The sequence below is a fragment of the Lycium barbarum genome, chromosome 8 (assembly GCF_019175385.1).
Source record: "Lycium barbarum isolate Lr01 chromosome 8, ASM1917538v2, whole genome shotgun sequence".
NCBI classification, from domain to species: Eukaryota; Viridiplantae; Streptophyta; class Magnoliopsida; order Solanales; family Solanaceae; genus Lycium; species Lycium barbarum.
Genome location: NC_083344.1, coordinates 17,480,103 through 17,506,452, shown reverse-complemented (window position 1 = coordinate 17,506,452; position 26,350 = coordinate 17,480,103). Strand labels below are relative to the sequence as shown.

The 26,350-nt window shown below is 40.6% G+C and overlaps 1 protein-coding gene and 1 non-coding gene across 3 annotated transcripts in view; both read left to right on the top strand.

Annotated features, from left to right (window-relative positions):
* Positions 1-6,517: 6,517 nt before the first annotated feature.
* Positions 6,518-26,350, top strand: part of LOC132605997 (rhodanese-like domain-containing protein 8, chloroplastic) — a 29,493-nt gene continuing 9,660 nt past the window's right edge. Inside the window, exons 1-4 of one of the 2 annotated variants that reach the window (XM_060319295.1) lie at positions 6,518-6,902; positions 7,838-7,891; positions 8,371-8,520; positions 9,123-9,285. In XM_060319295.1, the coding sequence (XP_060175278.1) occupies positions 6,525-6,902; positions 7,838-7,891; positions 8,371-8,520; positions 9,123-9,285 (745 nt within the window). In that variant the 5' untranslated portion in view covers positions 6,518-6,524. The remainder of the gene's footprint in view (positions 6,903-7,837; positions 7,892-8,370; positions 8,521-9,122; positions 9,286-26,350) is intronic. The other variant, XM_060319296.1, reaches the window with a different exon arrangement.
* On the top strand, positions 26,080-26,186 carry LOC132608424 (small nucleolar RNA R71). The gene has a single exon (XR_009570347.1). It is a non-coding gene; the product is annotated as a small nucleolar RNA R71 (small nucleolar RNA).

Below are 26,350 nucleotides of genomic sequence, written 5' to 3'. Positions count from 1 at the left end.
CAAGAAACTTCATGATTTGGCCGACTGTGGGCCTCTGTGGAAATAACAGGTTGTGATATGGTTTGTGTCATCTCCTTAGACAGGTTCCATTGTTGTCTATGGAATCCCTAATCTCCTCTAAGGTCGGAGTCATCTCAATATCACCAAAGTGGAACAACATTTCCTTATCATCCCTATGTCCTGCCAATACCTCTATTAGTTCCGGACGACCCTTCATCGTCATGATAGCCGGTAAGTGACCTATAGTGCAGCTAATTGTCTTTTTGTGGGTATCACCTAACCACTCCCACCAAATTCTCAATAGATCTGGAGCCTCGACAACTATTTCAAAACAGATGCGGCCTTCCATCTACAAAACATAACACAGTTAAGATTCCCCATCCCCACATGATCAATGGTTCATCACATAGGCACAAAACATGTTTCCACATAGCACACAAATGAGATGCGGTGCTCTTCGGGTCATAGACCGTTCGAACACAGGGTGGTCTCTCTTAATGAGCTTTAGGTAGGTCTGAGATACCCAAAGCTCGTCTAGGTATGAATGCTCTAGAGTGGGCTTTTCACAAAATACCAGAAACCCGAGCGGACAACTGGGGCTGAGCCGTTAGGGCTGTTGGACGACCACGAATCAACCTCGCCACGATTGCAAAAGAATTATTTTGGTTTTATAGTGAAGGTACGACCGCGTGCTCCGTGAAGTCGCCTTTGGAACAAAGTGTAAAATAAATGCCAGGAATGGCGGAGTTATGATATGCATGCAATGACAATTGTTAATTGCGGGAAAGTAAACACATAAACAGTTAAAGAAAATATATCCACATTATATTGGAATCCTTATGGTTAGAACCTTTAAGTTCCCTAGCGGAGTCGCCATCTGTTATGGTTTGCATTTTCGCGGGCGGGATTAGCGCTAGGAAAAGCTACTTCGAACTCGTTGGTGCTCTTTCGGACTTTGTTTTAAAAGAGTCGCCACCTAATTTTTAGGAAATTAGGAAAAGCATTTTTGAAGGGTTTATTCATACACCGTGAAAAATCCTTCTTAATCTAAAGTTCTAGGTAAGGGTTCTGGTGATCCCCTAGGAAAGGTGTTAGGCACCCCAGTATTAAGGATCCGTACTACACGGTTGACCTTCGAATTCAATGTGTGAGTATTTGCATGAACTGTTTATTTGGTGTTTATTTTCCCGAAAAAGTCTGTCATTTTGCATATCATTTTTTTTTTAAAGAATTGAATATATTCCCTTTACATATAGGGTATTTAGGCCCGGATTTATAATAGCCGAATAAAATTAGCTCCTCTCATATATAAGGATAATAACGGTTTTTGTAAAGATAAAAAAAATCTTTTAAAAAGTGTGAGATGAATAAATTTGTTCATGCTAGACTCATACATGGTTCGGGTTTGTCTGTTTAGTACGTTTTTAGAATACCCTTATCTAAACTTTTATGTTTGCAAATAGTTTACGCGAATTTAATTTACAAGAGTTTGATTTATATAAACAATTGTTTTTGGTCTTTGAAATTTGCCAATTTACATTATAGCAATAACGTTTTTTTAGACATGGGCTTTGGCCCCAAACTTCTATTTTCATTTTATGAAAAAATGGGTTATCGTCCATTGGGTTTCTGGCCCAAAAATCACTTCTTTCTTTAGCTATTGGGCTCAGCCCAAAACATATTTGCATTTATCTCTTTTCTGAAAAGAAAAAAAAATTGATTGGGTTGGGCCTAAAAATATAATCTTTCAATTGGGCCTTTGCCCTAAAAAAACTCCCTGTTTTGCCTAAATTGTTTCCAGAAAAGATACATATGTTTTGATAAATACACTGCATATATATATGTCTCAGAAAATCATTTTTTGTCTGATTTTAGCCCAAAAGAAATAACTCATTTCTAATAATTTTTTAGAAGCATAGCATTTACACCTATTTTCTCTGCCTGGACTGAAAGAGATGTTAGAATTTTCAAACTGGGAAAACGCTCTTCTAGTTTTTTTAAAAATAAAGTTCTTATGATATTAAAGACAAGATGTTTTCTATGAGGACCATGATGATAATGATGACTTCTTCCTTATGAATCCATACATGTCTTCCATAATGTCCTTATTTCCAAAAGCTAAAGATTCATGATTCTTAAAGTTTCTATGACGCTAAAGATGATTATGTTTTCATGATGAAAATGATGATGATGATGATGATTCCGTTTCTAGAAGTTTCAAAGTTTATGATTTTAAATGCTATGATGAGATTGTTGAGCTTATTTCATGATTTCCTTGATTTTATTCATTGTTGTTGATCTCACCTCATAATCATTGTTCCTTCAAGGTGAGATATAGCGATGATGATTATTCCATAATATAAATCAGAGGTTACCGACCTTACGCCACTCCGATAAAGTGGTAACTTTTATTTGGGCTCCCATGCATGCTACTTATATTATATATGTATATAGTTATAGGGGATATGGGAAAAGGGCGAGGCGTTATATACGTATAGCCACCTGATCAGTTGGTATATCATGACATCGTCTCGGACGCGGTATATATGGGTATGGATCGGGCTGCATGTTCCGCAGCAATATATATATATATATATATATATATATATGGATCGGACTGTACGTTCCGCAGCAATATAAAATATTTATGGATCGGGTTGCACGTTCCGCAACACTATTATTTATATATAGGTGAGGAATTTTTTTTTAAAAGAAAGCTAAGCATGCATGGTATCCGCCTTATGAGGCAATCAGATGTACAGGTTATCTTTATCTTATGATGTTGTTATTCATGTCTTACGTACTCAGTACATTATTCGTACTGACGTCCTTTCTTGCGGACGCTACGTTCATGTCCGCAGGTAGATAGGTACACGGATTTGACCCGTAGGTGATTTATCAGCGGATTCTCAGGAGCACTCCACTTACTTTGGAGCTGCAGTCTATTGGTATTGGTCCTTATGGTCACTTGTATTCTATGTAAAGGCTCGTAGACATGTGTGTATAGTTAGACATTTCATAACCCTACCGCTCCATATCATTATATAACATTTTAGTAGCCTTGTCGGCTGGTGATGATGGACATAATTGTTGAAGATTATATAGAGATGTGTCGTTATATGGTGATATATGTCCTTACAAATTATGATATCCAGGAGCTATCTTTATGGTCCACCCAGAAATGTTTATGAGATGTATATTTAAAGGTGCTCGGTGTGTTAGCTCTGGGTGCCCATCATGACCCTCTGGTTGGGTCGTGATACTAAGCTTACAAATGCCTTCCTTTATTATAGGATTGGAGTACTAGTTCGATGGATTCGTTATGGGATTGTGTTGACAACCTGAGGTATGTTAAGGCTAACTTCCCTCCTTTTGGCATGGTCCTTATGAACGTAACGTAAACGTAACACTACTCCATAATGGTTCCATTCTTAGTGGTTAAGGATGTTCCATGTTGATTCATGTTCTAGCAATATTATTCAGTACGTCTTTCTTCAGATTCAGTATGATTCATAGAGTCACATGTTAATGGAAATGCTATCTCATAACGATGTTCGGAGGTATTACGACCTTACGTCACTCCGACAGATTCAGGATGCACTCTTATCATATCCATGCATTGCATTTCACTTATATATATAGATGTACAGACCTATGAGCCCTCATGCATTATATACACGTATATTATGTATTATATATGGGATATGGGGAAGGTGATGACGTTATATACGCACTACCACCTGATCAACTGGTCACATGATGATGATGCCCACATAGGCCGGTATGATATGAGAGGATGCCCACAGAGGCTTGACAGGCATTATATACGCATACATATATATATATATATATATATATATATATATATATATATATATATATATATATATATATATATATATATATATATATATATATATGACCCTTATGTATGCATGCACAGTATTTATGCATATCATTGGCCCTCAGAGGCAGTTCAGATATACAGGTTGCATTCATTTCATCTTATGATCTTTTATGTCGCTTTTATGTTACTCTCATGCCTTACATACTCAGTAATTTGTACGTACAAACGTCCTTTTTCTGGGGGCGCTGCGTTTCATGCCCATAGGTTTAGGTAGACAGATTGACAATCCGCCACTGTAAGTTGCTATTTAGCTGATATTGGAGCACTCATCTTGTTCTGGAGTTGCTGTTGTGTTTTGGTACATTATACTCTTGTGCACATATGGGTATGGCGGGGCACTGCCCCGACCTTATTAAGTCATGTACTCCAGTAAAGGCTTGTAGACAGTTATGGTATAGTTAGACGTTGTATGGCCCCCACAACCTATATTTTTTATGCATAGTATTTCATGATGGCCTTGTCGGCTTGTACAGTTATGTCCAACATAGTTTTATAGTATGTCTTTTCGGGCTCATCCCTTTTCAGCATATTTCTCTTATGATTTAACAAATTTCCATCTGATGACCCTCGAGGTCCACTCTTATTTATGATTATGATATGAAAGCATGATTAGTGGTGCTCGACAGGCAGGGCCCGAGTGCCCGTTATGGCCCTCCGGTTTAGGTCGTGACAAATACAATGCAACTCACTACTCAATTCATAAGCCTAGATAGAACTTCTAACTCCCATGTCGGTCAGTCATCACATTAGTCTCCCTCATAAACCATAGTTGTACATAGAAGATCACAATACGGGACCATGAAACGATAAAAGATAAAGGAAATGACATACTACACTAAGAACATTCTTAACAAGCAACTTCAAGCTCAACACAAACTCTAACCATAATTAATAGGGTAATGATCACAACATCACAACATGAGGCGACAAGCCCATATCACAAACACAACAACAAGCCCAATATCATACTATGGCGACAAGCCATATACACGAGATAGTTACCAACCTAAGAGTATCAATCCCAACATCATGTCCGAAGACCTAAGCATGCTTTCTCCATCAACATCTATTAATTACATATGAATTCCTAATCGGAGTCTAACTCAAGTAAGCCGTAACCTACCTTGAAGCCGAACAAGTGCCACGAACATCCACTAGAACTTCACCTTCCTTCTTCGGAAACGCCGAGACAAAAGGGGTCTAATAAGATAATTAAATCATGTAAGTAACGCACTAAGGATATTCCAAAACTACGACAAAGGTTCTACGAGACTAGCTTCCTAGGGAAAAATCGGTGTTCAACTTAGAACCTTTGTCGCGGTCCGCTGATCGCAGGTGCGAAGAAACTGCACCGGAAATCCTAAGTTGATTTAAATTTTCCTCCCAACCCGGCTATTGGTCACCCTTACCCGTGATTCCCAAGTGTAACAACTATCGGTGCGAACCCGAACAAGGGGTATTTTTGAGAAAAGAATAAGGAAGGTCCGTAACGACCAAACAGGTCATTACACCCATCTTGACCGAAATAGACTTTGGTGATTGACACTAGGTTTTTGAAGAATTAATATTACAACAACATTGTATACAACTTCCATACAATATTTAAGGCTTAAAAATTTCGCTCACATATACACATTTTATACATTTTTCACACATAAAAAATTGAGTGAATTTTTTAATCCTTGAGCAAAAAAAAACAATTTTAATTTTTTTAAAATCAAATTAATTAAAAAAATTAAAATTAAACAAAAAAAGTATGAATGATGAAGATCCATTATATTTTGTAAATTTATTGTTATGTTTTGTAAATAAGGAAATGTATCGTTATGTTTTATAATAAATAGTCTTAAATAGGTATCCTATGTCATTTTCCCTAAAATAAAATGGAGAAGGGCCAAATATACCCATTTAATATAAAAAAAATTGTTTAATATATACCCCATATTATACTTTCAATCTAAATATACTCCTTTTTTTTTTGCCCGGATTTCCCTTCATTTGGGGTGGTCTTTAATTTTTGCCCTTCAAATTGGTGGTCTTTAAGTTTTGCCCTTCGCCTAATACCCCGAAGTTGTGGGTTCGAACCCCAGTTCAGTAAAAAAAAAATCGCAAGGCAGAAGTTGCAAAATTCTGCCTTAAGGCAGAAATTTACAAATTCTACCCATGTGCAAATTCTGCCTGTAAGCCCAAATTTTGCCTTGAAGGGCAAAAGTTAAAGACCACCATTTTGAGGGACAACAATTAAAGACCACCCCCAGCGAAGGGCAATCCTGCCCTCATTATACTTTCGGTCTAAATATACCTCTCCATTATACTATTACACAAATTAGCCATTAATTTTGACGGAGAGACACGTGGCAAGCTCAGAATCAAATGACGCACCCCAATTTCTAAAGGAATCGCGTATTTAAAATTGGGGGTGAGTCATTTAATTCTAAGCTTTCCACGTGTCTTCTGTCAAAATTAAGGGTAAATTTCTGCTAAAATATAATGAGAGGGGTATATTTGAACAGGAAAGTATAATGGGAGGATATATTTAAATTGGAAGTATAATAAAGGGTATATTTAAACTATTTTTGATAGCACAGGGTATATTTGACTCTTTTCGGAAAATAAAATGTTACAATCCATTGCCTCTTCCCTCATTCGTTCTTTTGTCTCTCAAAAATCCCAAATTGAATGCTACATGCTACAAGTAATGAGCTCGTTTACAGTGCCATTTCTACTTGCACCAACTAAATATTTTCCAAAAATTGCTGTTACTGCTACTAGTTTCAATTTCAATAATAGAAAGAAGAGGGTTTTGCCATTTGTGTGGCAACTAAGGTGTAAATGCAAAGAAAGCAGCTTATCTAGTTATGCATTATCCTCAAAAGGGGATTGGTTGGAAATTAATGATGAGGGAAAAGAAGAGTTTATAGTGGTAAATTTCTACTGCTTTGTTTTCGTTAAGGACCCTGAAGAGGAGGTCACCAAACACCTTTCCTTTATGGAGGTAATTATTATTTTCACATTTAGAGCGTGTATTTTACTTCAGATTTGAGTGTCATACTTTTCTTCTTGTCTGTTCCAAACAGAGTTACTTTTTTAATATTTAGTAAGTTACAATTCAAATAACCTACCCGATAAGTTTAAAATCACAAGATTCAAATCATACTTCAGTACATTACACATATTTTTATTGTAGGACCACAAGATTCAAATGTATTATTTTTTTCTTAAATTTTGTGTCGAATCAAACTAGGACACTTAAATTGGGAAGGAGGGAGTGATAATAATAATGTTTGTGTCATAAACATTATAGGATGTGGCAGTTTTTGACTCTCCCTTTGGTTCAATTTGTTTGTCTTACTTTTTTTTAGACCATTTAAAAAAGATAGACTCTTTTCTTTTTTGGCTAACTCTTTAATTCCAACTTTTCACATGCATGTTTAAGACCACAAGATTAAAGGGCATTTTGGTACATTCCATATATCCTTAATTTACTACCACAAGATTCAAAAGTCTTCTTTACTTTGTTAAATTTCGTGTCAAGTCAAAACCAGAACCCAATGGTGTAGCGTAGTGGGCAATGAAGTGGGTTGAACACCATGAGGTCTCAGGTTCAATTCTCAGTAGAGACAAAAAGACTAGGTGATTTTTTCCAGCCTTAGTGGACAAAGTTATCTGGTACCTATTGCTGATCGGACACCACGGTTATCAAAAACATATGTCGAAATCAGTCAAACAAATTGAAAGAGTAATAATGTCTGTGCCATGAACATTTTAGGATGTGGCAGTTCTGAGATCATTTTACTTCAGATAATACTTAATGTCTGTGTAAAAATTCAGCTGTTGGGTTCTGAAGGTTAGCATGTCTATCAGTATATGTTTGTCTAAGTGCTCTTTCAGTCAGATTATTATAACAGATATATATTGCCCTGATTGCAGGGACGAGATATACATGGCCGCATATATTTAAACCAACAGGGAATTAATGCACAGGTAGGACTGTTTTTTTTTTTTTTTTACTATCCCGATTGTCTTGTCTTTTGTGCTTGGATCAACAAGAAGAAGGTGCAAAGTTAGAGCATATTAGGAAGGTACCATCGTTAGTTATTTGTTCTTCGCTTAGCGTACTGTTATGTTGTTATGTTGTAGTTACTGATCCTTTTTCTTTTTGACCTGCTTTGATATTGCTTTATCTTGAGCCGAGGGTCTATCGGAAACAACCTCTCTACCTGCACAAGGTAGGGGGCAAGGTCTGCGTACACTTTGTACCCTCCCCAGACCCCACTTGTGGGATTACACTGTGTATGTTGTTGTACCATCGTTAGTTCTTTTTTCCTTTGACGAACATAGAAAGGATAGGTTAATGATTAGCATGTCTCATGATCCCCAAAGTATATATCTTTTCCTAATATAACATATTACTGTGCTAGCTATAAGTCAAACGACTTTAATTCTACTTGCTGTTGGTGCAGTACAGTGGACCAAAAAAAGATGCTCTTGCTTATGTTAAGTGGGTAAGGGAAGACTCCAGATTTTCTAATGTACTGGTCCAGATCTCGTCAGCATTGAACGGACATGTCTTTCCAAGATTGAAGCTACGTTATAAGCCCTCTCTTGTACAGGCAAGTCATGTCTCACTCATGGATTCTATATCTTTTCTTCAGGACATGTGAATTTATAGAGTTTAAATTATTGCTCCAAACCGCACTTGTGGGACTACACTGGGCATGTTGTTATAAATTATTGCTCCAAACCAATAATCAAAGTTATCATATTATGTATAGTAAGGACATTCTTGTTACTTTAGATTTGAACTTTGCTTTGATATAGCAGCCTCATAGGCCCAGGATTATGCATGAGACTCATTGATATATATATATTCTTTTTTTTTTTTTTTAAAAAAGAGCAAAATAAAGTAATGAGCTTAGTAGTGTTTCTGCTTAGCTTTCCCAAGATGTTGTTTTCTCAAGTGCTCAGTACCAAACTTGAAGTAGCTCAGCAGAATAAACCACTTTAAGGCTGATCATGTGGGAGCTAAGCTCAGCAGAGTATTTTTAGCAGAGGAGGTAGATATTGGACACAGTACATTCAGATTGCTCTTGGAGAGGTTTGCACAAAAAAGCAATTAATAATGAACTGTTCTTAAAACCTACGTATTCGTATTTTCAAATTACCGCATCATTCTTAGTTTTTGGAAAAATATAATTTAACGTTTTTTCAACAGTTAGAAGGAGGGATTTCTCACCTTCCTTTGCTTGATCCATCAATGAGAGCGGCACCTTTGGCACCATCTGAATGGAGGAAGAGACTGGAAGCTGTAAATAACACTAATAATTCGTCACATGAAAATTCCAACCCCAGTTGTATACTTCTTGATGTGAGAAATGGTATGTATTCTTCTTTCAGTTGCTTGTTGTAACATTTCTGGACTTATTATGGGGTTGGCCTGATTAAGCAATGTGTGGCCAACTCTTGACGCTGCTTGTTCAGGTTTCACACTGCTCAAGGTAAATAAACCTGTTTTTCTTGTAAAAGTACAAATACTCCCACCCTCCCCAATGGGATTGTTTTATCCAACTGGTGAGGGATATTCTTCTGGGAGGGGGGGGGGGGGGGGGGGGAGCTATGAGATAAGAGAAGATGAGAGATGTTTGGATGACATGGAATGCAAAGCACTGAGATTCGAGAAACTTCTTATATTTAACCAATAAGGAACTAATTTATTGCAACATTTAACTCTAACATCCAAATGTACTAACTTTACATCAAACTGTCTCCTCAGATCCAAGGTGGGAAAACCACCCTAAATTCTTGTATATGAAAACATAGAAGAATTGATAGTTGCTATAGCTTATAGGAAAGTCACCTGACTCTTACCAAAAAAGTTGCTGTTAAAATAATGATAGGAATAGTGGCTGGAAAGAGACTGGAAGAGGTAACCCTCAGGGGTTGACCTGGTGGTAATTGGCTTGACCCTTGGGGTGCTCCCTTTCAAGGTGTCAAGTTCGAAACCCACTAGGTGCAAACAATTTCTGAGGGCCATCGGACTGGGGTAAAACCCTGAATTAACCGTGGTGCACTTGCGGGAAACTCCTTGCCGAGGGCCTGTGCACCCCCGGGATTAGTCGGGGCTCAAAGAGACCCAGACACCCGGTGCTTAATCAAAAAAAAAAAAAAAAAAAAAAAAAGAGACTGGAAGAGGTGCGATGTTGTCGGAACAATCACCGAAAAGAGAGGGGTGATGCAGTCCTGATAGTCTACTAACACCAGAGATGGCCGCGGTGTCACCAAAAGAGTTTTTGGAAATACTATAATAATCATCTGAAAGAGGAAATAATAATAAGAAAAAGGCCTTTACCTTATCAAACAAAGAGGAAAGAACAAAAATTACAGAAAGAGAGAAAATTGTAGATGGACAGAAAATATAAACCCGCCCCTTGGTAAGCGGTAGCTACTTAAGCCTCTATCACAATGTTAAAGCTATGATATCATGTGAGAAATAAGAGCAGAGGAGATAAGACACCTATTTATATGTGTGATGTACAAGCAACATCTTATAATATTCTTTTGATTTATAACTTCTTGCACTAAGCCAGTGTGACAAAACGTAATTATAGACAGTGTAAATCCTATATCTAGAATTGCATCTTCATCATGTACGGTTGCACCAAAAAGCTAGCAAATTTATACATCTTTGTTTAAGGCTGTGGATGTTTCTCCTGTTGCCTTACAAAACTCTGCTATTTCTTTAAAGCCAATAGCAGCTGAAGCAAAAGACATAATCTTTCCATTTCCCAATCATTTAAGTTGCTTCTAAGAAAGAGATTCAACCTTGCATTGAGTAAAATTCAGCAAGTACCCCATTGTGATGCAATGAAAAACTATATACATCAGAACCCTCAAGGGTTGGCCTGGTGGTAATTGGCTTGAGCCTTGGGGTGCTCCCTTTCAAGGTCTCAAGTTCGAAACCCACTGGGTGCAAACAATTTCTGAGGGCCATCGGACTGGGGTAAAACCTTGAATTACCCGTGGTGCACTTGCGGGAAACTCCTTGCCGAGGGCCTGTGCACCCCCGGGATTAGTCGGGGCTCAAAGAGACCCGGACACCCGGTGCTTAATAAAAAAAAATAAAAAAATTATATACATCAGAAAATTTATCTTTAAGAGGAGTGTGGCCCATCCATGCATCTTCCCAGAACCTTATTTTCCTACCCTTTCCAAGAATGAAGCCCATATCTACCTCAAATTTGTTCCAACACCCAATAATATGTATCCAGATTCCAATACCATGAGGTTTCGTGGATACTTTGGTGCACCATTGATTCACGAGAGAGAATTTTGCCACCAAGGATCTCCTCCAAAGTGCATTGTCCTCCTTGTTCCAGTACCGTTTCAATAACAAGCTTTCATTATGGCTCCTCAAATTCTTGGTTCCTCAACCCCGTCTTAAATCTTTAATAAGTGTTTTCCAATTAACAAGAGAGAAGGAGTGAGCTTCTTTGTTCCCTTTCCAGAGAAAGTCCCTCAATTTATCCATGCTCTTCAAAACAGAGAATGGGGCCTGAAAAAGAGACATTGTATAAGTAGGAAGTGCACCTAGAACACTATTGATCAAAGTTATTCCACAACCCAAAGAGGTATTATTTCTTTCAATTTTCCAACTATTTCTCCATCTTCTTATTATAAATAGATACCAATTTGTCTTTATCTCCCCAAAGGTAAGCTGAAGTACTCTGTATAAGGTATATGGGAAGCAGAAGAATAAGAGAGAACTTGTGTATTTTTATTCATGAAGACAGAATATTTATACAATAACATATGTTTCTATCAAAGGAAACTAACCAAACTAAATCAAGGAAATTGACTAAGAATCTGCTCCTATAATTAAGTTAGCTATATGGACCATATAATATTTACAGCTAATATTCTTTACCACTACCAAATCTGAAATTAAAAGAGATAGGAACTAGATATTTATCCGCTATTACGCCCCCGCAAGTTGGTGGTGTCAACAACACCCAACTTGGAAAATTGTTTGACAAAAGAGGCTTCGGGAAGCGGTTTTGTGAGTATGTCGGCCACTTGATCAGCTGAGTGAAGGTGGTGAACGGCAATATCCTTGTTCTGAACTTGTTCACGAACAAAGTGGAAATCAATGGCTACATGTTTCATCCTACTGTGGAAAACCGGATTGGCACAAATGTATGTGATGCTTACATTGTCACAAAAAACCTGTGGAACTTCCATAAGTGAAAGACGAAGTTCACAGAAAAGATTTGTGAACCAATTTGTCTCTGACACAGCAGCAGCCACAGCTCTATACTTTGCTTCGGTAGATGAGCGAGATATCGAGCGTTGTTTCTTTGAGGACCAGGAGATTGGTGTGCTGCCCAGGAAAATAATATAGCCAGAGGTGGAAGTGCGATCATCCAGATCACCAGCCCAATCCGAATCAGAATAAACAACCAAACGTGAATCTGGAGCTTTGGCTATCCGTATTCCGTATTGACAGATGTGGCGAAGATAACGAAGTAATCTCTTGACTGCTTTCCAGTGAGATTAACGTGGATTATGCATAAATTGAGAAAGCTTGCTAACTATGAAGGCAATATTAGGATGTGTAAAGGATAAGTAGTGTAACTTTCCAATTACCCGTCGATAAAGAGTACCATCAGCCGGAGCATCATCCACAGAAGCCGTCAAAATAGTAGTTGAAGTCATAGGTGTAGGAACTCCTTTACTTGTGCGGGGACAAGACAAGACCATCGGTAGAAGAGATAACTTCAACACCCTAAAAATAATGTAGTTGTCCAAGGTCTTTCAAGGAGAAACGGTTGGAAAGACCATCTATTATATGGCTAACCCAACGAAGCTGATTTCCCGTGATTATTATATCATCCACATAGATAAGAACATAAACAGTAATTCCAGATTTATGCAAAATAAATAGGGAAGAATCACTGAGACATGACAAATCCAACAGTCAACAAATAATTTTTAAACTCAGTGTACCAGGCTCGAGGGGCTTGTTTCAAGCCGTAGATCGCTTTGTTCAACTTACAGACATGGGTGGAGAGATTGTGATCTTTAAATCCTGGTGGCTGCCTCATGTAAACTTCTTCTTCAAGACGTCCTTGTAAGAAGGCGTTATTAACATCAATCTGATGGATTGGCTAGTTGTGTTGTGTTGCAATTGTGAGCACCAACCGAACAGTTACTGGTTTGGCTACCGGGCTGAAGGTGGAATGATAGTCTATGCCTGGACGTTGGGTAAATCCCTTTGCAACAAGCCGAGCTTTATACCTATCAATGGAATCATCAGGTTTATGTTTTATACGAAATAACCACTTGCACTCAACCACATTCATCGAAGGAGCAATTGGAACCAAATCCCATGTCCGGTTCCTAACAAGGGCATCAAATTCCTCTTTCGTGGCTTCTCTCCAGTGAGGATGAGGACATGCTTGTTTGTATGTACAAGGGACAAATGATGAGGAAAGTGGAACAGTGACATTAAACTGTTTCGGTTTAAGGCAATTTGTTTTAGAGCGTGTAACCGTAGGATGAGTGGAAATGGTCGCAGTAGGTGAAGGAACTGTTGGGTTTGACGGAAGTGTGGGCCAGGAGGTATCATTGTTAGGTGAGGGAGAAGGTTGGTTGGTGTGTTGTACAGCGGAAGGAAGTGGCAGCGAAGAAGTGCTTGGTTGGTGGCAACACCTGCGCTGATAGGTTAGTAATGGAGTGGATGATGGTGCGAGTTGAGTATTACTGGTCGTTGGTGCAATTGCGGGTGGCAATATAGGAGAGGAAGACGGGACAGACGAGTGGCTGGGTAATTGCATAGATTGTGATGCTGGAACAGTGGGTTGTTGGCAAGAGGTGCTTTGGTAAAGTAAAAGATAAATTTTGAGAATTACCTGATGCAGCGGAGACGCCTTCTGATGTGACAGACATTGAGATGGGCGATTGATATGCTCAAATTACACCTATTAATGATGTAAAGCGGACGTTGTCAAATATAGTAACCCAACAAGGTTGAGGTCGAATCCCACAGGAAATATGGAGAGAAAATAGTACTAATCGTATGCGATACTAGTCTTTAAAGGCTTTAATCCTATTCCTGATAGTTTGAAATAGTTGTTCAATAATGTAATTAAGTATTTTGACTGAAATTGTATTTAATGCGAAATAGAGACTAAGGCTGTGTTCCCTAATTTGATTAGATATTATGCTTCAGGTTTCAATGTGATATACTTCTAATAGTTGTTCTATGAATATACACTTGGTCTCTTAAGAACTTCTTAATGTTTTCCAACAGTTAAGTCATATTTCCTCTTTATGATTCTTCCGAATGTAAAAGAGTTGCAATTGAAGAATGACCAAAAATGCCAATTTAGACTTGTTCTCATCCCTAAGTTAGTCTATTAAACGAGGGTTAACGCCTCGAGTCATTGTCATTCAATCTTACCAATACTAACTTTCTTTCCCAAGAAAAGTTAATATAATGGCTTAGGATGATGCTTGCAATCATCACCCAACGCTAAATCACAAAAACTGAATGAATACCAACAACCATTATGCATATATCAATAATAGAAACCCATTTACATAATATCCATCATGAGACTCACAACCTTAGCTTTGAAATTAGCTACTCATAATCTTGACTAGCAAAGAAAGCTTAAAAGTTGACATAATATACTTACAATGCAATTACAAGGTGGAATGGAAGTGAAGTAGTTGCCTTAAATGCTCCAAAAACTTCTAATATGAAAAACCTAGAGTTTATGCTCTCAAAAATATATCTTGAATTAAAACCCTACATTAAGTATTTATAGAGCCAAAAATCGCGTCAAGTTTCTGGACAAAAGTGCCCTTACGTGGCATAGTTACGGACCGTAACCCAGGTTACGGTCCGTCTTTTAGGTTGTCATTTGCCATCTTGATGTTACGGCCACCATGCGACGGACCGTAACCTGTGTTACGGACCGTACTTCTGAGGCGTAACTTGTTACATCACTTGGCAACTTTCTGGAAATTTGGCTGATGTTACGGTGCTGAGCTACTGACCGTAACATGAGCTACGGACCGTAACACCACAACGTAACACTGATGGTTTCAATGAAAACTTTCTGGAAATTTGGCTGATGTTACGGTGATATGTTACGGACCGTAACACCACATCGTAACACTGATATTTTCAATGAAACCTTCTGGAAATTTAGGTCATGTTACGGTTCAATGGTACGAACCGTAACATGAGTTACGGATCCCGTTACGGTCTGTAACATGAGTTACGGACCGTCATTTAGCTCCAATTTGTCCGTTTTTCAGCATTTCATCTCATTTCCGATCCTTAATTAACCAACCTTATAAAACACAAAAATAACATAAGAAACAATGTAAAAACACTTAAAAACAAGCAACACTTCTAGTTACAAAGACATAAAATGTGCCGAAATTCACGGTACATCAACACCCCCAACTTAAGCTTTTGCTTGTCCTCAAGCAACTACAACAATACTCACTACTAACACACGACATCTTAGCAAAATAAGAATGACTACGGTGGTTTTGGCATGTGTTTCCAGCACGGACTCTTCAATCCAAGAAAAATATTAAGGCTCTTATCCATCTCCTATTTGTGACACAAGACGCACATTTCAGAAAAATTTCAATTCACTATGCAACCTCAATTAATGACATCATCATAGTACGGGGGTCTCAATGCACATGAATTTCAACTTCCGGAAAGCCAGTTACTTTGAAACCTACAATCCTTATGCCATCACATAGACCAATGAATGTCCCAACACACATTTACAACATAAATGGAACAAAAGACTAAGGAGACAGAAGAACACTCACACTCACAAAGAAATTTGCATACCATGCGTGCACATACCATAAGCTTGCTTTTATTTTCCATGTCTTCAACTTTGAACAATTTGATTGTGATCACATTAGGACTTTTTGGGCTTGTAACATTGGCTTAGGGACGGGTAGGATGAATATTTGGATATCGGTGACTCACCCTCCTCGACACTTCTTTTTGACGTCATTCACCATTTTTCCTATCATTTCCGACCCTCCATCTTCAGCGTGGATTTATTTAGAGCTTATATACCTATATCTCTCTCTCTCTCTCTCTCTCTCTATATATATATATATATATATATATATATATATATATATATATCCACGCTGAATTATGCCCCTTAATATTCGCGATCACCCCCAACAGGCCTTTGGCCTCATTTTCCGCATCTTTTACTTATCACCCCCAACTTAGGCTTTTAGCCTCATTTTCCGCATTTTTCACTTGCCACCCCCAACTTAGGCTTTTAGCCTCATTTGCCATTCTTCAGTGTCAAGGAGGGACTTGGTGCCAAATGGGTTTATTCACAGAAGGGAAAGAGGTTAGTTCACGGTTAATCGAAGAAAAAGTCTATAGGATCAAAATAGGAGACTAAAGATCATTTTCTGTACGGGCTAGGCTCATTTAAGATAAACAGGTTTTGGGGTTAATACAAAGAAAGCCTAAGATCACTTCACAATCAAACTCTCCTTAAAATTCACGCACGACCAACCGGGCAAGTTCTAGATTACAAGCATCATATGCAAATAGAAATTAAGAACTCATAACACAATGGCGTAAGGATTGTTTAAATACTCTGACTTCATTTCTGTTTAACGATTTCACATGCATGAACACCCTTTCTTTGCAAATGTCATTAAAAGAACCATACATGTCAATATCAACAACTCATTCTTGATGTACATCACAAATTTTTCGGAGGGATATCATTGACTGTAAACCACTTTTATATATATGCTAGAAACACGGACCACCACTACTTAAGTCTTCATTACTTCTATATTAAACATCCTAAACATGCCAGGTTCAACATACACCTAACATTCTTCGGGAATAAAACACATAGCAAAGAATAGCCGAAGAAGGTCCTAACACATACTTAATAATAAAAATAATACCAACAAAAACACAAGCAATAACAATTGTCCTAAACACATGCTTACTATCACAATTTGGGATAAAATACCCACCAAAAACAAAAACAATAAAGAAACAAAATCCAGTATATCCAAACAGCAATCCCAATAAAACAATAGCAATTACCCACACCCCCAACTTAAAATCATGCATTGCCCTCAAGGCATCAATATAATGCATCGAAAGAACGGAGGGCCTCCGTGGAGCGCACTAGGCGTTCGGATCTGCAGCAGCATCACGAGGTGGTGCAGTGGTGGTGTCAGGCTGGCCAACACTGGAAGTCCCAGTCACAGTGGGTGGGGGAGAAGCATGGTGAGCCGGCTCAATGGGATGGGTTGAGCTAGAAGTAGCTCCTGCGGTGTCAGAACTCAGCCGGGACTCTTGGCGGATCTTCTTCAAAGTACGCCGCTCTTCCTCCTCATTCTGTGGGCGCAAATCAGCAAATGGATCAAGGCTCTGGAGAATGGGGTCGAGGTTTTCATCATCTGGCGAGGCTCTGCTGCGCTTCCCTTTGGCCAAAGAGGGGATATCCTCTTCCAACTCCTCGTCGTGCTCTTCCTCAACCGTGTCCTCGATGTCATCATCCCCTAGTAGGCTCTGAACCGGCTGGTATAGGCTCTGTACCAACTCTGTGTGTACTTTAGGAAGCTGGTCCGTCGCCACAGCCACTTCCTGGGCCTTCAATTTCTGCACATCATCCTTGACAGACTGCAACTCACTTCGAATAGCGCCCAACTCCATAGCAGGGTGTGTCCTGGTCAGCTCAGTCATTCTGTTCTCAATACCATCTATCCGAGAGTGGATCCGTAGGTGGTCATCAGCCAGCTGTTCTTTGATTGGCCGCAATGCAGCATCAATGGCTCTTTTAGTGTACAATTTCATCTCAGTCATGAGCTGTTTGACCTGCCTATCTGTGCGATCTGCTTGCAGGACCACTGCCCCAAAATTTTTCCTATTGAACATCATTTTTCTCGCAAGCTCGGGTGGGACTCCCGGTATTGGCTGAGCCGGTGCTGGGCTCGCTCCAGTCGATGAGGTAGGACCACCCAAAGTAGGTGCGGCTGGAGCTGGCATGGGCTGTGTAGCATGAGCAGCCGGTGGAGCCTCAGAATCTGTGGGCTGACCCGCAGTAGCTTCCTCAGCACCCATGATATCCAAGGGTATAACATCTTATCCCGTTGGCCCCTCCGGGACCTCAGAAGACGATGCAGATGGCATTGAACCCTGGCTCAACACATCGTCCTTCCCCTTTGTGATGTCATAAATACTTCTGGCAATCACACTGTGATCGATATGGGGTAGGGGTTCTGGTTCTGCACGCAAGCATAATAGCGTAAGCAGACATGGATGAATGAGGGAGGTGGCCGGCTGAGTGGCTCTCTCTCGGAGATCTGCTGCTATCAGTCGTCCGAAGTTGGTCTTATACCTCGACATAATGGCAGCTACAAGAACAGCCCTGTCCGGAGTCAAAACATTATCTGTCTGGGTAGGACGGATGCGAAATAGAACAATCTGCCATCAAAACTTTGCCTCTGGCGTGAGGGTGTTTTTCCAAATTCGCACAGTGGCTGTCAACTTTGGCACCATGGCCCATTCAGGATCTGCTGTTCGTGCAATAACTGAAGCCACCCATTTTCGGACGGAGATTGTATCTTTCTGTTCAATTTTGTATACAAACTCCCCTTCTTCCGCTGCTGTAGGCTCTATATAATCCTCCCCGAATAGTATTCTATTGATAGCCGTCGGAGAGATGTCTATCTTCTTTTTCCGCATTATTACCTCGGTCATTGCCGGTACTTGACTTGCGCGCTACCCCTTTTTTAGTGCTTTGAATACAGCGGCCCCGTACGAAGTGTAGAATTCCCGAACAAAAACCGGGATGTAAGACCCTACAGAGTTTTTCAGAAACTCTAACTTATGGAAGCGGATAGTGTCACGAATGCCTAGATAACCATCGAGACCGTCGAAACTGACGTTCCTTTCCTCGAAAATACTCCGCTTTGGGTCCGCCCCCTCATTCTTTACTAGCTCACAACCTTTATTGTACAAGTCTTCAGATCCCTCCACAGAAAATCGGAGGATCTTCTCAGTCATAGCTTGCATCCGAACGTCAAGTTCTCTCATTTCCTGCTCGCGCTTTTTTTCGCGCTCCTCTGCAGTAGGCTGCCTAATGGATGGTTGAGGTTGGTGTGGTGGGGTGACAGCCTGCCTGGGTTCACTCTGGCTCGACGAACTCGACTCCTCAGCCGAGGAGGAACTTCCTGATGGTGTGGCTGGCCGGCTGGGTGCGACTGGTGGGGCTGGCTTGCTAGGTGCGACTGACCGCTTTGTAGTCCTGGCTTCCTTGATTAGATCGTCGTCGCGCAGCCTTGAGGTTACTTTGCTTGCAGCACGACCTTTTCCTTTTTCCGCAACCTTAGGTGAAGCCTTCTTCGCTTGCCGTGGTTTACCCATACCTGTGTAAGGTAAAGTTAGATATAATACACGAGAAGCTATTCAATTACACAGTGTATTGGTTCAAATTATGGCTTTAATTAGCTCAGGTACCGTAACAGAGTCGACGGACCGTCATACGCGTTACGGTCCGTATCTTCAAACCGTAACTCAGTTTGTTCATTTCCAACACAGGGACCGTAACACAGTCGACGGTCCGTAAAAGCTCACCGTAACATGACCAAAATTTCCAGAAAAGTTACTGGAAATTTAAGAGGTGTTACGGTATGATGTTACGGTCCGCCACTCGTGTTACGGTCCGTAACACCTCACCGTAACGTCTCTCAAAATTCCAGAAAGTTTTCATGGAAACCATCGATGTTACGGTGTGGTGTTACGGTCCGTAACATAGGGTACGGTCCGTAACATCCCACCGTAACATCAGCCAAATTTCCAGAAAGTTTTCATGGAAATTGTCGGTGTTACGGTCCGTAACACACGTTACGGTCCGTAACACAGAATGACGGGCAACAGATTAACAAACAAATGGCTTGGCCAACTTTTCTCGTTTTAAGCACGAGGCTAAGATTTTCGACTTAATGCTCCATGGGTATGTTGTAAAACAATATTTTATCCCCTCACATGCCTCGGGTTACTCAGACTTCACCCGGTTTTACTAAAGTTTTCATTGGGGACTTTTATCGAACAGTTGGTGGGCAAACCGATTTTGGAATTTCACGAATGAAACCTTCAATCGGGATGCCCTCCGACTCAGTGGGAAACAATGTGCTTGTGCCCACGAGTCTTTTAAACAACACACATACCAATCCTAACCCCCACATTTGTCAAATCCCTCACAATTTATCAATGGGAATTTAAATTCATTAAACACAATCAATACACAAATTTCACCGCAAATCATACAAATCTACTCATGAAGATCATAGCAACCGCGTGTATAGTGAAAAGAAGAGAGTTAAGACATGTAATACCTGATCGTTGGCGATTAGGAGACGAAAATCGAACTTAAAGCAGTGATTTTGACAAGAAAATAGCAACGAGATTTAGAGAAATAGGAAGGAGAGGGGGAGATGAAGAGAAAGAGAAGAGGGAAAGTATGGGGAGAGGGAGTTAAAAAAGGGAGAAGAACGGTTCGCTTTGTTTTAAAAAAAATTTGTAACAGTCGGTTCGTATATTTAAATGTTGCCCGACGGTTACGTTCCTTGTTACGGACCGTAACATGAGATACGGGACGTATCACGTGTTACGGTCATCCACACGACACCGTTTCCCTGTTTCATTAATGACCTGGCAATACAGCCTACGGACCGTAACTCGTGTTACGGTCCGTATTACCTGGCGTAACCTGTGAAAAATTTCCAGTGAATGCCTAGATTTTTGTCAAAGTTACGACCATGTGTTACGGTCCGTAACCTGTACGACGGTCCGTAACGCAGACCGTAACACATCTTCCTCCATCCTTCAGTGATTTCTATTTTCCTTTTCGCTTGTTACGCTCCATGATACGAACCGTAACCTGAGTTACGGGCCGTAACGTGGAGCGTATCGTCTGGGGAAATCAGCAGTGATTTGGCCTCTTCAGTTCTCAAAATCCTACCACATTAGCACATAAAAAACACAAAAGAACACAAAGAAAATACAAAATTTGAACTACTTACAAAGCAGTAAATGTGGGTTGCCTCCCACACAGCGCTTGGTTTAACGTCACAGCTCGACGTGATACCTCATTTTCGAGTTCAGGAACCGTATTTCAAACGATACCTATTAACGACCTTACCATCATCAATACACCAATGGTAATGCTTCACTCTTTGTGCATTCACCTTAAAAGTCCGAGTGCCATCTTCGGATTTCACTTCAATGACGCTTCCATTTGGGGACACACTTACAATTTCAAAAGGACCAGACCAACGAGACTTTAACTTGCCTGGAAAGAACTTCAGGCGTGAATTGTACAACAAGACCAAGTCTTTTGGCTGAAAATCCCTTTTTAGGATCTTCGAGTCGTGATAGTATTTCATCTTTTCCTTGTACAGTGTTGCACTTTCATAGGCATTGTACCTAAATTCATCCATCTCGTTGATTTGAAACAACCGCAGCTTGGTTGCTTCATGCCAATCCATATTCAGCTTTTTCAATGCCCAAAGGGCTTTATGCTCAAGCTCAATAGGCAAATGACATGCCTTCCTAAATACCAACTTATACGGTGAAGTCCCTATAGGCGTTTTGAATGCCGTGCGATATGCCCATAACGCATCATCCAACTTTTTAGACCAGTCAGTGCGATTCACATTGACCGTCTTTGCCAAGATGCTTTTTATTTCTCTGTTTGAGACCTCAACCTGACCACTCGTCTGAGGATGATATGGAGTGGCAACCCTGTGATGCACGCCATATTTTTCGAGAAGATCAGCAAATGGTTTATTGCAGAAATGAGAGCCACCATCACTAATAATAGCTCTAGGAGTGCCAAAACTAGTAAAGATGTTCTTTTTGAGAAACGCATAGACTCTCCTACCATCATTGTTAGGCAAGGCCACTGCCTCCACCCATTTAGAGACATAATCCACCGCAACAAGAATGTATTTTAGGCCGTAGGAGCTCACGAAGGGCCCCATAAAATTAATTCCCCATACATCAAAGAGCTCCACCTCAAGAACAAAATTCATCGGAGTTTCATGCCTCCTACCTATCGTGCCCTGGCGTTGGCATTTATCACAGGAGCGTGCCAACATATTTGCATCACGATAAATGGCTGGCCAGTAGTAGCCACACTCTAGCACCTTGGCTGCGGTTCGATTTCCACTGCGATGTCCACCAACCGGAGAATCATGGCACGCCTTCAAAATATCCATCACCTCAGATTCCGCCACACATCTCCGGATCATATTGTCAGCACACGTCCTGAATAAGTAAGGCTCATCCCAATAAAACTGTCGGCAATCTCTCAAGAATTTCTTCTTTTGATATGCCTTCAACTCTTCAGGAACGATGCCAGTTACCAAATAATTGGCAATATCGGCATACCATAGTGCCACATCATTGGAGATGACCAAGACTCTTTCATCCGGAAAAGTGTCATCAATATCCAACACATCAATCGGTCTCCCTGGTGCTTCAAGTCTGGAGAGATGGTCAGCTACTTGATTTTCGGACCCTTTTCGGTCTTTGACTTCAAAGTCAAATTCCTATAGCAACAAGACCCATCTTATCAACCGAGGCTTAGCATCCTTCTTCGCCATCAAATAGCGCAATGCAGCATGGTCAGTGTGAACCACTACCTTGGCACCCAACAAATAAGCTCGGAACTTTTCAAAAGCATAAACAATGGCAAGTAGTTCCTGCTCCGTTACTGTATAGTTCAATTGAGCTCCATTCAGTGTTTTGCTGGCATCATAAATTGGGTGCAGGATCTTGTTTAGCCGCTGACCAAGCACAACGCCAATTGCAAGACCACTGTCGTCACACATTAATTCAAAGGGCAGTGACCAATCCGGGGACACAACAATAGGTGCGGAGGTTAACTTTAGCTTCAACTCGTCGAAAGCCTTGATGCACTTCTCATCAAAATTGAATTTTGACTCTTTTTTCAAGAGTTTGCACATTGGGTTTGCAATTTTGGAGAAGTCTTTGATAAACAAACCTCCTATAGAATCCGGCGTGTCCCAAGAAACTCCGAACTCCTTTTACTGAAATGGGCGGAGGGAGTTGTGAAATCACATCGATTTTGGCTTGATCAACCTCAATCCCTCTTTCTGAAATCTTATGGCCTAGGACAATTCCCTCCTTTACCATAAAATGACATTTTTCCCAGTTGAGAACGAGGTTTGTCTCCTCACATCTTTGCAGTACCCGATCAAGATGGTCTAAACATTCATCGAATGAATCTCCCACCACAGAGAAGTCATCCATGAATACTTTAAGAAAGTTTTCAACCATGTCGGAGAATATGGACATCATACATCGTTGGAAAGTAGCCAGAGCATTGCAAAGACCAAATGGCATCCGGCTGAAAGCGAATGTCCCATAGGGACAAGTGAAAGTAGTCTTTTCTTGGTCTTCCAATGCAATGTTGATTTGGTTGTATCCTGAGTACCCATCCAAGAAACAATAATAAGACCTTCCGGCTAGCCGATCAAGCATTTGATCAATAAAAGGCATAGGGAAATGATCTTTGCACGATGCCGTGTTCAGCTTCCGGTAGTCCATACACACTCTCCAACCGGTGACAGTTCTTGTCGGAATCAACTCATTTTTTGAGTTAGGGACAACAGTGATGCCCCCTTTCTTTGGCACACATTGGACTGGACTTACCCATGGACTATTGGCAATTTGGTAAACCACCCCAGCATCTAGCCACTTAATAATCTCTTTCTTTACCACCTCTTGCATCGGTGGATTCAATCTTCGCTGATGCTCAACACTTGGTGAACTTTCCTCCTCCAACTGAATTCTGTGCTCACAAATTCCGGAGGGAATCCCCCGGATGTCTGCAATAGTCCAACCCAAAGCTCTTAAATGCTTCCTCAAGACTGTGATGAGTCTCTGAACTTGGCCCTCATTCAGAAGTGATGACACAATAACTGGAAGAGTAGCATTTGCTCCAAGAAACACATATTTAAGATGGGATGGAAGTTGCTTGAGGTCCAACTTCGGTGGCTCAATGATTGATGGTTTTGCTGGAGGAGTTGTTCGCTTCTCTAAATGAAGAGACAGTTTCTTGGGCTCATAAGAGTAAGACCCCAGACCGGTGAGTGAATTCACTGTCTCAATATATCCCTCCATTTGTTCGGCATCAAAATTCACCAAGACGGCCAATAATGCTTCACTCAAGCATTCTTCCTCCATTTTAAATTCCACTGCTTCATCCACCTCATCAACAGAGTTTATGACTGAAATACTTTGATAAGGACTAGGTAATTTCATGCCTTTGCTAGCGTGAAAAGTCACCTCCTCATCGTTCACCCGGAACTTGATCTCGTGCTTCTCGGAATCCATAAGAGCCCTTCCTGTCGCAAGGAAAGGTCTTCCCAAAATGATAGGAATTTCCTGATCAATAGCACAATCAAGAATCACGAAATCTGCCGGTAGTAGGAATTCCCCGATTTGAACCAGCACATCAACTACCCCCACTGCCCTTTTTATCGATTTTTCAGCCATCTGCAACCTCATGGTAGTTGGCCTTGGCATTGCTAGCCCCGATCTCTTGAAAATTTCCAGGGGCATAAGATTTATGCTCGCCCCGTTATCACACAAAGCCTCGGCGAAATCCTGCTGCCCTATGGTGCATGGAATTGTGAATGCTCCAGGATCTTCCCTCTTTTGCACTGTGGTCTTGGAAAGAATAGCACTAACGCGGTGAGTGATACCCACAGTGTCGTGTTTCAATGGCTTCTTTTTCTTCGTTAAAAGATCCTTCAAATATTTAGCAAAGCCAGGCATTTCTTGGACAGCGTCCATGAAAGGAATGTTCATCAACTTCTTGAGTTGATCATAAAATCGCAAGCACTTCTCATCTTCTGTTTTTCTCACTAGCCTTTGAGGAAAAGGCGGTGAAGATTTAAACAATTGGCTCAAAGGGCGAAGAGCGCCGGAAAGTTTTGCCTTTCCCCCTTCCTGTTTTTCTCCTTGTGCCTTGAGATTTTCAAGATTCTGCTCCTCTTCAGCCACAATAGGGACTTCCTCCTCTGCTTCTTCCTCTACAATAGCATCAGGTACATCAGGCTGCACTTCTTCTTCAACAGTTGGTTCCAGATCAATCACCTTTTTATTAGCACCTTGAAGTATTTTTCCACTTCTGGTGCTAATAGCAAGTACATTCTCCACAGAGTTTACTCCACTACCTTTTGGATTTGGAACTGTATCACTCGGTAGTTGTCCCCGTTGAGGAGTATGCACTTCTCGGGAAAGGTCTCTGAATTGCGCTTCAAGCTTCTGAATGGAAGCTGAATGAGATAGTTGGACCTGAGACATTCCCTAGATTGTGCTCTCTGTTCTGTCTTGATTCATCAGCATTTTCTGCATCATACTTTTCAGTTCCGCAGAATCATTAGACGTGTTGCCAGCAGAGTTGCTAGCTGAATTATCTCTCCACTGTTGGGAATTAAGTGCTTGCCCCCTAGGTGGAATGTAGGGGTTCAAGCTCTTGTTGCCATAATTATAGTTGTTGTAATTCCCTTGATTTGGATTGCCCTGATCATTTCTTCCATAATTGTTCCCTTGAAATTGTTGTTGAGGCTTTTGCCATGGGTGATTACCGGGACCTTGATAATTTTGCCTTTGATAGCCCCCTTGTGAGTTGTTGACATAATTCGCATCTTCATATTGTGGCTGCCCCTCTAGATAAGCTTCTTCAGAGACTTGGTACATTCCGGGAGCATGAGGTGGCATCTCCTCGACAACATTCACACCTTTGGCTTCTTTCTCCATAAGCCTCTTCGATAATAAATCCACGGTGGTTTGCAATTGAGCAAAAGCATGATCTCGTTCATGATTTTCTTTGGCCACCGCGGCAGCAGAGGGACTACCATATAACAGGGTTTCACTATCACTAGAATGCCAAGCTTGGTTGTGGGTAGTAAGCTTGTCGAGAAACCTGGTGATGTTGACAAATGATTTGTCCATGAAGCATCCCCCAACTGCAGTGTTGACAGCAATTTGATTCATGGTATCTAACCCCTTGTAAAATTTCTCGGTGAGGATAGCATCCGGAAATCCATGATTCGGAGATTGAGCTAGATAATATTTGAAACGCTCCCATGCTGCATATAGTTGTTCCCCCGGAAGTTGTTTGAACTCAAAGATCTTGTCCCTAAGCTCAGCCTTTTTGTTTGGTGGAAACCACTTTTTCAAGAATATATTGGCTAACTCGTTCCAGGTATGAATGGTATTGCTGGGGAGCTTTTCATACCATTCCCTTGCTTGGCCAGCCAAGGAATATTTGAAGACTCGTAACCGCAGTGCATCAACAGGAACAACACCTT